This window comes from Crocodylus siamensis, chromosome 1 (assembly GCF_052110815.1).
Source record: "Crocodylus siamensis isolate JL-2025a chromosome 1, ASM5211081v1, whole genome shotgun sequence".
NCBI classification, from domain to species: Eukaryota; Metazoa; Chordata; order Crocodylia; family Crocodylidae; genus Crocodylus; species Crocodylus siamensis.
In genome coordinates this window covers 82,067,159-82,080,752 of record NC_143395.1, presented here as the reverse complement: position 1 = coordinate 82,080,752, position 13,594 = coordinate 82,067,159, and the positions used below count along the sequence as shown (strand labels likewise).

General features: G+C 40.3%; 1 protein-coding gene across 1 annotated transcript in view; it reads right to left on the bottom strand.

Annotated features, from left to right (window-relative positions):
* Positions 1-13,594, bottom strand: part of GRIK2 (glutamate ionotropic receptor kainate type subunit 2) — a 669,798-nt gene that overhangs the window by 304,150 nt on the left and 352,054 nt on the right. The window contains exon 10 of the mRNA XM_090037234.1: positions 8,942-9,055. Within this exon, the coding sequence (XP_089893360.1) occupies positions 8,942-9,055 (114 nt within the window). The remainder of the gene's footprint in view (positions 1-8,941; positions 9,056-13,594) is intronic.

The following is a 13,594-nucleotide window of genomic DNA, read 5'->3' as shown; positions in this document are numbered from 1 at the left end:
AGGTGTGTAGATTGAACCAATAAGCAAGTGAACAGTCATTTACTTTGGACTCCCAAAAAGTCAGCCACTTGCCTGACGTTGCCTAGAGCAAGAAGCTGCAGGGCACTATTGCATGCCTCTCTGGTCGGCTGGAGAAGACAGCTTAGGTCAAGGTTAGACCACCCACCTGGTGAGGAGGGATTTGTGGGGCAGGTGCAGAGCATCTTGGGATGCTGGGGGACAGTGAGTTAACTTGAATCTGGAGGGGATCTGGGACAGAAGTTCAATAAGACAATTTAACCTAAATCAGTTAAGTCCGATACTACATCCATGCCGGTTTATCTTAAGCTAGTTTGGGTTTTTTTTAAATTGGTTTATGTGCACTGTGTGTGGATACTTTTATGAGTGTTATGTATAAGTTGTTACATTTGCCCAGGGATTGCAGGAGGGAACTGAAGAGAACAGCACAACAGTAGGCTGAGCACAAACTTTATCATTCTATAAGCCTAACTCCCTGGTCTTCTTAGAACAACACATGGTACCAGGAGTGGGGTGCAAAGAAATACAAAAAAAGGAACATCTCAAAATTCCAGAAGAGTTAAAGCTGTCTACAATGCAGCAGAAAACTGGAAGAAATTTAAGCAGAGCTTCACCATATATGATGGCCAATGAAGCTACAGAGAAGGAAGATCCACTCAAGGTAGCTATTTTTTTTTAATATAGCAGGCCCAGAAGCTCTGTCTCTTTATAATAGCCTACAACTGTCAGAAGCAGAACAGAAAACTATGGCACAGTAATAAAAAAGTTTGAGGAATATTGTATACCCAAGCAAAATGAAAACTGTGAATGGCATAATTTTCACATGAGGCAGGAGAAAGAATGTGAGACAACAGAGGAGTTTGTCAAAGACCTCAGACTGCCATGCAACTTTGAAGACCTAAAAGAGTCCATGATCAGAGACCAAATAGTATTGGGTAGAAGGGATACAAGCCTCAGGAAAATATTGAGAGAATCCTGAGCTTAATTTGAAAAAGGCAATTAGAATGTGCCAAGTGGCTGAAATCACAAATGCAAGACTTCAGAAGCTGGAGGGAAAAAAAACCAGAACAGGCTGAACGAAACAAGATTACAAGACTGCAAAAACCTAAGGCAACACAGAAACAATACAGAAAGGAGGACCACACTATGAAGCAGGCATGCAAAGGCCAAAGAGAATTGCTTGAAGAAAAAATGGTCAGCAACAGATGCCGTGGGGGTTACCACAAACCCATGCAATACTCTGTATTTGGTAAGCACTACAGCAAATGCAAAAGATTCAGTCACCTTGCCAGGGTTTTCAAAAAGCTGCAGGATGCACCACACAAGAAACAGCAGGTACGTGCTCTATGCAGCAAGGAAGAGGAAAAATTCCTCACTGGTACAAGCCAGGAAGAAATTAATTCTTCCAAGAATTGGAAGACAACCACCCTGGACATCAATTGACTAATAGTAACTTTTAAATTAGATACAGGAGCACAGGTCAGTGTAATACCATAATACATTATTCAAAACCTGAAAACTAACCCTATGTACTATGAGAATAAGAAAGTGAAACTTAGAGCATATAATGGAAACATGATTGCAGCCAAGAGTGTTTGTGCACTGCATGTTAAATACAAGGGTAGTATAGTAAAAGTTCAGTTTGTAACAGTCCCAGGAAAGCTAGAGACAATTATTGGGTTGCAAATAAAACTCTAGGTTTGATTAAGGGAATGGATGCTACTGAGGGACTAGAAAGCAAGAACACAGAAGAAGTTTTATGATGTGGTTCAAGGCTTAGGGAAATTATCAACTGAGTACAAGATAAAATTAAGAGAACCAAATGCTCCCACCATTCATGATCCAAGAAATATTCCTCTAGTACTAAAGGAGAAACTGAAAAAGGAATTAAATAGATTACTTAATATATACATAATAGAAAAGGGAGCATTTCCCCATTCCCACCAGGAAAGAGGTTTTTGACAACATGGCAGAAGCTAAATATTTCTCTACTTTGAATGCTTCTTCTGGGCTTTGGCAAGTGCCTCTAGAAAAGAATAGCACTAGATTATGTATCTTCAATACACTCTTCAGAAGGTACTGCTTTCATAGGCTTCCCTTTGGATTTTGTTTTGCATCTAAAGCATTTCACAGAAAGGTGCAACTAATTTTTGAAAGTCTTAATGTTTTATACTGATTATATATTAGTTTGGGGAATACTATGGAAGAACATGAACTGAGGTTAAAAAAGGCACTAGTGAGAGCTTGCAGAGCAGGTTTGAAACTGACAAAACAAAAATGCAAATTCAGGATCAAAGAAATAACATCTCTGGGAGAAAAGATCTCTGAGAAAGGGGTACAAATAAATCCTGCAAGGGTTAAAGCTGTTACTCACATGCCACCCCCTACAGATAAGGAAGGAGTGCAAAGATTACTGGAAATGATCAGTTTTGTAGGGAAACATCTACCAAACTTAGCAGAGCAGACCAAACACACTAGCTCAGTCCTTCAAAAAAGTGCTCAATGGATATGGGAACATGGACATGAAGCTAAATTAAAAAACTTGAAGGAAGAAATAATGAAAGGTCCAGTACAAAAATACTCAGAGCCTAAAAGACCTATTAAACTGTCAACAGATGCTTCTAAAGAAGGCACTGGTGCAACTTTGCTTCAAAAACACAGGAACACATGCATCTAGGGCACTCTCTAAGTCAGACTGTCTATATGCACAAGCTGAGAAAGAAAGTTTAGCTCCGGTATGGCTGTAAGAAATGCCATATATTCATCTATGGGAAGCCTGTGATTAACTAAAACTGATCATTAATCTTTGATAACTATAGCAAAGTAAGGGTTATCACACATACCATGCAGATACAGCAACTTTCCTTTCAACTACAAATGTATGATCTAGGTAAACAGTACATACCAGGAAAACATCTACTTATTGTAGATACATTGTCCAGGTTGAGAGCAATGGGGCTCTTTAGCCTGGAAAACACAGGATCAGGGGTAATCTGGTGGCCACCTATAAGTTTATCGGGTTGTTCATCAAGAACTGGGGGAATGTCTGTTCACCAGAGCCCCCCAAGTGATGACAAGATCGAACAGTCACAAATGCACTGTGACCTGTTGAAGCTGGATATAAGAAAGAACTTCTTCACTGTCCGAGCCCGCAAGGTTTAGAATAGACTGCAGCTGGAGGTGGTTCAAGCAGCCACTTTGAATGCCTTCAAGACACATTTGGATGCTTATCTTGCTGGGATCCTATGATCCCTGCTGACTTCCTGTCCCTGGGGCAGGGGGCTGGATTCAATGTTCATCCGGGATCCCTTCCAGCCCAAATGTCTATGAAACTATGAATCTATGAATATGACACAATGGAAAGTGACAGAATTCCAGACTCAGACATAGTACATGTTAATGTAATTACAAGAGGGATTCTTGTCACAGATAAAATGAGGACACTAATTGCAGAAGCTACTGCTCAGGTTACCACATTGCAAAAAGTAATAACAGCTATTTGTGATGGTTGGCCTGGAAAACATGAACCTAGACAGTACTCTCAGTTCAAGAAAGAACTATTGGTACTGAATGGTTTTTTTGTTCAAAGGCTCATGACTTGTTGTTCCACCAGTGTTAAAGAAAGACATGTTAAACAGAATGTATTAGGGGCATCTAGGCATTGAAAAATGCAAAAGGAGAGCCAAGGGTGATCTATATTGGCTTAACATAAATAATGACATAAAAGATGCTATAAGGCTTGTACAATGTGCCTAAAGTACAGTTCAGTGAAAAGAAAAGAGCCCATGATAGCCATGGAGAAGCCTGTAGCTCCATGATATCAAGTGGGCATTGACTTATTCATGCATGGGGGAAAAATTATGCATTAGTGATGGATTATTATTCTCACTATGCTGAAATTGCATTGCTCAAAACCACAACAACAAATCATCTCATAACTCACATCAAATTGATTTTTGCTAGACATGGAATTCCACAAGTTGTGAGAACAAACAACGAACCTCAATTAAATTATCTTGAGTTTAAAGAGTTTGCAGACAAATATGGATTCCATCACAATACTTTAAGTCCTAAATACCCACATTCCAATGCTCTGGTGGAAAATGGAGTACAAATACTGAGGAAATTGTTGAAAAAAGCTGGCTGCAACTTGTCTACAAATCCCAGAGGCACCTGGAAGCAGGAAGAGGAAGTGATGAGCAATTCTGCAGAGTCCTGCTGTTTGTAATTCTGGACTGCAAATTCCAGAGACCTCACAGACAGCAGGAAGAGGAAGTGAACACACAGCTCTAATGCCCCCTGACTTGTGGCCTGAGCCACTGCAGGAATGTGGCTGCATTTTCTGAATCAAAGGTAAATGTCTGTTCACTTCTGTTTCAATTTCATCTATGCAGCTTAGACTAACCTGCAAAGACTGACTCAATTCATCCTCAGGCTTTTTGACTTTTTGTACCTAGCCTCACAGGCTGTCTGTTGGACAGCTGTGCCATAGAAAAGTCATGAGGAAGCAAGTCACATGGGGAAATGGGAGAAATAAAAATCTGATTAGAAATAATTCTATCCAAATGGTGCTTGCAAGCTCCACAAGGATGCCTGACACTGGACGGTTTTTATATCTTTCCTTAAATTCCAATTAAAATTTGTTAACCTGTAGTTAAGGAAGAATACATCCAGCAGTTTCTAGAGGGAAAACCGAAATGTCAAAAAGTTTGAAAAGTGCAAGATTTTCTTTACGTATTTAGAAAAAATGAACAGCCTATAGTGATAAATTATGGAAATGCCTAGTTATTATTACTTTAACAGTCACAGGACAGAATTTACCCTCCCTCCAGCATAAATGAAGAGAAACTCTAAAAAAGCCAGTGAATTGTATAAAACTGGCGTAAGTGGGAGTTGCCCCAGTCCATTGACAAAGCATACAAATTCAGTGGATTTAGTAGGTTCTGTAGTGCTTAGTAGGTGATTTTAAGATGTTCTTAGCAAAGAGTTCTCAGAGTTTTATCGGGCTATGCAGAAATCTGATTTTTTCTTCTACACAAAATTCTCAAGTTTCAAAACACATTTTGGTTCCAAAAACAAAAATAAAGTTTTCCACAAAACAGAAGCAAAAAAATATTCTTTAGAAAATTTTAGCTGCTGTTTTGGTTCAATCTTTTTTAAATGTATCAGAGACTTTCAACCTGAGAGTCATTTAGTTGAGAACTTTGGTTTTATGAGCTGATGGTTTCTTTTCCTTTTGCACTAGAAGCATATTTGATGTTCCAGTATGTGAAGAAGTCATGTGGGGACCTGGGAATGTTGGTAGTCTAAACAGGAGTACTTTCTATCCAAGTGAAGTTTGCAAGCTCCACACTGGAGCTGCATTGCTGAGAAGCCAGGATTTTGGAAAGTTTGGAAGGCCTCACCCAGAGACTTTTGGTACCACAGCAGTATACCTGGTGGACCACCTCTGAGCCACTTGTTCCTACAGTTCCCAACAGCTTATCGTGTCTATTATACAGAAAGCCAATCTAGAACTTCACAATGGCCCTTCCTGGCTTACACTATGTGTCTGTTTTGTTATTTTTTTTTTAATTTGATCAGATTGGTATGTTCTGGAAATATAGAGATGTGCAAAGAACTGGGCTAAGAGGAGTTTAAACCTGCAAGCTTGCAGTGTAAAGAAAAACAGGACATCATAGTTCAGTATGTCTGGAGAGAGAAAACAAAATCTCTTAAAATTAAACATTAATGCAGTAACATTAGCCTGAAAGATTAAAATCAGGATGTAACCTTGAAAATTCCATATAACTAGGTCAGGCTAAGTGAGCTAAATTCTCTTTTTAGGCAATATTTTGAAAGGAGTTAAAATGAATGAATGAAGAGAAAACTATCTCCATGGGCTATATCCATGAATTTATATAGCTACACCCTAATTCTGTCTCAGACTGTCTGTTTACCCATGGAAGGACTGGTAAAGTGGCTGGCATGTAGCATGCATTACAGATGGATCGGCAATGGCATACATCTGGCATGCCAGCTGTATGGTATTCCCTACTATGCTTTTTCACTCCAACTGCCCTTCAAGGGATATATAGTCTTCCCTGACAGTACTGTGGTGGCACAGCAGAAATAGTAGCAATGGTGGTTAAATCAAACAAACAAACACAAGCCTCTAAATCATTTTTGTTTCTATTACACTATGCACTACAAAACCTCTCTATGGGATCCATGAGGCCATTATTTTAAAGCCAATTCTTTCTTCATGATTTTAACTTTTCTGTTATTGTTGAAAGCTTTGTCCCAGAGAAGCAACCTCTCACAAAAGTCTGTACAGCTGATACTTCAGGAGTACAATACAATAAATGAAAAAAAGAAAACCGTGATTTCTCCAACTCATCATGTTGGCTGTCCATAGAATACAAACAGTAATATATAGCATGCCAAGTGCAAATGCATTTATAAAAGACAAAGGGATGGGATAATAAAAGCAAAGCACCACACCTACTCTTTATAGCCAACCAGATGGAGAAGAGAAATTTAATTATTCTGAGTACCTTCCTCATAACTTTTGCTTTTAGTTCATGTGAGTTATTACAATTACCCAGAACTTCAGCAAACGGTAATTGAGGTGTAAAGTGGCAATTACAAGTGAGCAGCTAGGAATCTGAATGTCCTTGCTTTTTTTTCCCCCCTTAATTATGCATTCCATCTGGAAGTGAAAGATGGGGACATATGCCTACAAAACTAGCAACCAAATGTTATTCTTAAGAAAACAGAACTCTTGTCTACACAGGGGACTGGCATGATTACAGAAGTCAGTGACCAGCTATCAATGGGGCTGCACAAATTCAGAGCGCTAGTGAACTCAGACCAAGGCAATGAGCAACTGTTCATTTCTGGAAATTCTGTGACATTTTCACCACTAGAAATGTTTCTGGGAGAGAAAGTAGTATGGGGTTCAGTCTGCAACTACCCCCTCTTCCCTGCTCCTGTGGTTTCCTTAAACTAGATGATCCTGGTCTGGGAAAGACTTGGGGATTGGAGCTGCTCCAGTCCTCCCATTTCAGAGAGAGGAGGGTCTGGAGAGGGGGGGAGTGGGGAGTGGGTAATGCAGCCGGAGGAAAAGACTTCCCACATTTTCAAAGACTAGTGACACCCAGGTCTGGGAATAATCCACCTCCTGTAGACTGGCCTGGGAGAGGGAAGGGACTGGAGCAGTGGGACAAAGCCCCCTCCCTATTGGGACCTCCTCAGACTGGGAGCTGAGTGGAGTGAGCAACATAGCAAACCTCCCATTCAGTTCTCAAACTGGGGACCCTGGTGAAGGAAGTGGGAAAGAGAACTTTGCCTCATTGCTCAATTCCCTTCCTGGACCAGTCTAGGAGGGGACTGGAGCAGCAGGGCAATGCTTCCTGTCCCTTCCCCTGACCTGGCAGTCCCTAGTCTAGGGAGGTAAGTATTGCCCTGCTTCTTCATTCCCCTCCTGGACCAGACAGAGAGAGTTTCTCTTGCAAGGGAGATCTTCCTGGAAGCTTTTTTCCCAGAAGGGACTTGTTTCCCTCCAGAGAAACTGAGTGAATGCTTGTATGCCCATAGTTTATATCAGAAGAGCAGGGTTTCTTCTGGTAGAAAGATACTGCCAATAGGTGGCCCGAGTTAACATCTGTACTGATGGTGTTTACCCTTTCTTGAAGCCAGGATTCAGAATTAAAAAATGAGTAGTATACAAAATCAGTATGATACCTACATTAAAGGGATTAAACATTTGCTAACAGATCTCAAAACAGAGTTGCTAATGGAGAGACTTAGATTAGTGGCGATGGTTCTACTGGGGTCTTGCAATAATTAGTTCTTAGATGAATACTGTCAATACAGACTGTAACACAATGTAAAAAAATAGTGATTAAGTTTATACATAACTTAAAGGATGATTGAGTAATAAATAATATAGATGACTGATCTCTGGTGGAGATAAATCACTAGGTAAGCTGATAGGAGTTTTAGGAGTTTTTAAATATAGACAAATACATGGATCTATATCAAACAGCAAAGAACAAGGATTGTAGCCAACTAGAGTGTGATTCAAAGCAGTGCTTAGGGACACATGTTTGGCAATAAGTAAACATGATCTTCCAGTGTTAATCTGCAGCAAAAAACATGATGTTTAGATATGTAATCATGATGGCTTTATTACCTTGTATAACACATTAGTAAGACTATTAGTGATATTTTATATCTACATCAATATTATGCATCTAACTCAATATTTTGCTGTAGTTCAACTAGATGTTATTGGGTTGAATATAATAATAACTGGGTGAAAATCAGCTTCCGAGTTGTGCCAAGGGCCAAAATGGATTATCAAAAAGGTCCATTCTAACATCTAAATCTACATCTACAAACATATGAAAATTCAGTCTACTCTGAAGTGTCAAAATGAAGTTTCCCATTTTTAAATTCAATTTGGTTAAGATGATTGCCAAGTTATAAAGAGGACAAGAAAAATTAAAATAATTATGATGAAGAAGATTAAAAACTAAGTCTTACAATATTATCTATCAAAATGAGTGACAATATTGCCAGTTTGAATCATCAATTCAATAACCTGGTCCATTTAATTGAATTATTTTTTTCCCTAAATATGATTTTAAAATGTATGGTTTGTTTTTTAACCAAGATTCAAAAATTTTAGCTAATAATAAGCAAACCCAAATTATTAAGGGAGATAACACTAAAATTACAGTAATTTACGTCAACTTAAACTAGAATAAAAATCCATGACAAAATTAACAACTGCAGCTCATTCATTACGCAGTAATTGCTAAATAACTGTAAAAGACATTACATACTGTTCATTAGTGTTGTAATTAGTACAGCTTTCTCCATCAGCTCTCATGTACATCTGTATTTCTGGAAAAGGAAGGCAAATATAATTACTTACCAAGATGGTGGTAACAATTAAAGAGCGATTGGATAGAGAATCTGTGATGTTTGCTGGTTTTCCTTTCTGATTCTCCGTCATATTAAGGCCACTCGCTGGATCCCAAGTTCCAATCTATAAAACAGCATATGCACTTTATAAATTGCCCATCAATTGTACCTAGGCACCTAGGAAAGAATCCTGTAAGGGAGAAGTTAAGACTGCTAACACTTATTATTCACCTCTGCTACATTATCTGCTGTCATTATATTAAACTCTGCTTGTTTAAAATATGATTCACTGCACTTCAAAGTGTGTCTGGTGAAGTGTGACATTAAGGGGCAAAATGATGCACAGAATTTCTGAAGTCACTCTCAGTGCTTAATTTTCCATTTAAACTTTCATTCTCCAAGCTAAACCACATCTGATAACTTAATAGCTGGGTGGAAATTCACTGGCAGAGAATACAGTATCACTTTTGCAAATGGATTTATCCCTTCTTATCACAGACAGCATAAGGGCACAAAAATATGTTCTTTGGAAAACTTAATGGGGAAGATTCAAAGTAAATTAAGTATAATGGCTTAATTGATTTGCAGATAAAGGTTCAGTACATATATTTTTTGACATTTAGTGCCTTGAAGTTCTTGTTCCAGTGAAGTCAGTAGGAGTTCTGCCTTAGGAGTTCAGGATTACATCTTACATTTCTGATTCACTGCTGCATCACTTCTTAAGCTTAGAAGTAACCAAGCAGTGAAGTCAAGACCTTAAATTTTATCTTAAAGCATAAGATAATTTCAGTTTTTTTAGTTTACTTTAATTCATTATGGTGTAGAGTCTTTACTCGTAATCATTATCAAAAAATGGCCAGGACAGTTTTACTCAGAATTTTAAGCTGCATCATTCTTGCCGTCACACTTGAATTATGTCTATGTATTAATGGGGGGGTTGGTTTTGTTTAAATGTGAGCATAAAAAAAGCAACTGGAAAGAACAACACTTAATATCCTCTCTAGCACCCTTTCACAATGTTGGGTTCTAAAGAAGTATTGCAACATGGAAGTAGGTTGAAATACATAAGTCACCAAGGAGTCACCTCACTGGCTGGGAAAGCAGCAAAATCCTGAAGCAATGAGAACCCAAACAGGTAAAGGAGAGAAAAGTAATTCCATCCAAACTTCCTTCTGCTGCTGCCTCTATTTCAGCTCTCAGCTGGCTCCTTTAGCAGTTGAGAGAGAGAGAGAGAGAGATGGCACCAGGAAGCAGGGAAAATATCACAGGGTATGTGCGGGTGGCTACAGATTATCCCTGAATGCAAGGATCAGCCCCACACCAGCCCCTGTTCACCCAGATTGGGCCTTGTGCTGGCCCTGCCTCCCTGAGCACCCAATCTAGTGCATAGGGCCATGCTATTGTTATTATTTTTTGCTTCTGGAGCCACATGCCTGCCTAGCCAAAGTGTAGCCTACTGAATAAGCTCAGTAACCGTTGTAGATGCTTTCAAATCTACACTGCCCAAAAAATATGATTGTCAACTGTGTATAAATTTCACTAATCTGGCCAAAAATGCCAATTACATGGCTAGGTATATACCATTTTGGTGCAAAAAATGAGTTGGGATTCTGGCCTAAAACAGCAGTTGGCAAGCTTTTCAGCCTGTGGGCCAGAACGCCCCAGGTCAGATCACAGGTAGGTAAGTGCTACAACTTGTCCACCACTGCAGCTTCTTTTCACTGTGGCACAGGTTAAGCTTCTGCCACTGCACTTTCTCTTTGCCATAGCACAGGAAAAGCTCTCACCACAACATGAGAGAAGCCCTGCTGCCAAATACCATTAAAGCTTCATGTCTGTGGGCAGGATCCAATGACTCTGTAGACTGTGTCTGGCCTGTGTGACATAGATTGCCAACCCCAGGCCTAAGCCAACAGGGAAAGCAAAGGAGAAATATAGTAAAAAGCACCATCTGAAGTCTCCTATTAAGAAATCTCAAAATGTTCCATTCTGTAACCTAAAGGATTCTGGGAAATGATACACTGTAAGCCAGATTTTCAGACACTCGATGGGCACAAAAAAAATCAAAAAATGTTAAAAGCCATTAGGCATAGTATGTTAATAGAATGTTTCTTAGGGAAAGGGAGGAAGGACTCAGAGAGGAAACCACAGAAGTCTGGGAATGACCAGGCAGAGGAGAGGGGACTTTGTCTTGCCTCTGCTCTTCCCTCCAAATGCTGATCTGCAATTAGGTTAATCCCTACTGTTCTTGAATACCTCTGTATTCCAGCCTCAGATCATTAATCAATGAATTGTACAGATACAGGTATCTAAGAAGAGATATCTGAGAACTTCATATGTATTTGATACTGCATTTACTCCATTCCAAGACAAGGTATTTTCCCCCATTCATCATGGGGAAAACAAAGCCTCATCTCCAAATGGAATATCACAGCTGGGAGCTGTGGGAAGCAGCTGTGCAGGAAGCCTAGCTGGGCCAGGGATAGTATCAGCAGCATGCAGAATTTAGTCCCTACCTGGCTCAGGTTCCCCGGTCTCCCTTGCCGGCCAGGGAGCCAGACAGGGCTAACTATGCTGCTATTGCAGTCTCTGGCCAGCTGAGCTCCTGGTGGAGCAGCTGTTCACAGCTGCTAGCTGGAGCAGTCTGACTCAGCTGTAGCAGGCATGGGGGAGCTCCAAAGCCTCTCCTGTTCCATGCTAGAGAGCAGCTGTGCGGGGAGTCTGCCTCTGGAGCATGGGGGAGAGGGGCGAGTGAGGAGTGGGGCCAGGTAGGAAAGGAGGAATCTGCTCCCTGAAAAGCCAGGCTCCTGCAAAGCTGCTCTCTGCAGCATGGGGCAGGAGTTGTACTTGGGCTCCACCTGCACCCAGATCAGCAGAGAAATCAGCAGAAGGAGAGACAGGCAAGGAGGCAAGTGGGGGAGGAACAGGCAGAGGGGGGGAAGTGGTAGGAGTACAAGGGGTAGGGGGCAGGCAGCCTGCTCCTGCTTTTCCCCCAGTGGTGATGCGTAGGGGGTGCATAGGAGTACATGTGCACCTCTTGAGAGTGCCAGTGCACCCTCTGACCAGCCATGCTCGCTGCTTAGGCGAGGGGCAGGGGGAGCAGGCAGGCATGCTGGTCTCCCCTTCACCCCCGCCCCCCTGCAAGTACCAGCTGGGGTGTGGTGCTCCCAGAAGCAGCCACAGCCACTTCCAGAACCAGCTCTGTGATTGACCGTGGGGGGACCCCCCCTACAGGTTACTGACTAAGGTGGCACCAGTCACCCACATTTTCCCCTACATATCCCCCACCCCCGCTTTCCCCTTACCTTACTCTCCACCCCTTGTTTCTCCCCAGCTGCCCCCGATTTCTCCCTACTTTCCCCCTGACTCTGCTTCCCCCACTTGCTGCCCTGCCACAGCTTTTCTGCTGCAGCAGTAAGGAACATGTCTAGAATCAGTCATAAGCAATTGAAGATTTACACATTAGAATTCTGGTTTTCTCTAATAATATTAGAGTATTATCAACTGTATCATTTAAACGAGGACCTTGAGTATCCAAAACTATCTTACTTTTTTCTATAAATGGTGGCAATTATAAATGCACATTATTTTTTTTAAAGAATTCTGAATAAATCCCTTTAAAATGCAAGGAATATATTCTCTTTATGCTGTCTTAGTATGATCTGTACCAGGTGAGCAGTTTCAAATGATTACACCAGATAATACCAGATATTTTTATACACTGCTATTGTTCACAACTAAATGCAGCATAACAACATTCTACTAAAAGCCTTTATTCCCCAAGAATAAAGTTTAAGTGGAAGATTAACCTTGGCACTGAATCCACTGCTATCAATTTGTTTACTGCAAGTGTTTTAATTCTAAAGCAGTCTCAAGAATTGAATAGATTTAATAACACATGTTCATTGGAATCTGGAAAACAAATAATTCCCTCAAGGTGAAAAACACAGTGAAATCAAACCAAGCTACTTTATTATGTATAATTACATAATACATTCCAGCCCCTTTGTAGCATTTTCTCAGAACTCTAAACATGTTGAGTGTTATAAGAGAAATATTAAAGGGAAAGTTTTACATGGCAGCTAGAGCTTGGATGGAAAAGAGATTTTCCATCTCCCAAAACTGAGATTTCAAAGATTTTCCGGCTCTACGTTACTACAGAACTGAGAACTTGCAAAATTTTTCACAACCAGAAAAGAAAAACAAGAGAAAAACTCTCTTCCTGAAAAACAGACAGTCAGGTGCACTCATCTGGGACATGAAAAGCCCACTCTGAGAAGCTGGAAGGGCACTCAGCATGTGTTAATGAGCGTTAACATGCTGGCACATTTTACTTTCTGCCCCAAAAATGTTAAACAAAAATGTTAGCCATCTTGAACTCCTTCATATTCTTTTTGAACCTACTATATTTGTCAGGAACAGTCTGATTTAATACAAACCTCTAGACCCTGAGGGGCATTTATTACATTCACCTTAAAAATGAGCTTTACTGACTGTGTATCTATATGTCAAGGGAGTTTACTCTTGTATCACTCTGAGACTTAATCAACAAATATTTCATGTTTTAATGTAGTGCCTACTCAGACACAGTAGAAAAAATAAGTAATTTTATGAATAAGTAGATACTCTTTCATTTTCCTTTTTTTTTTTTAACTCCCCCCCA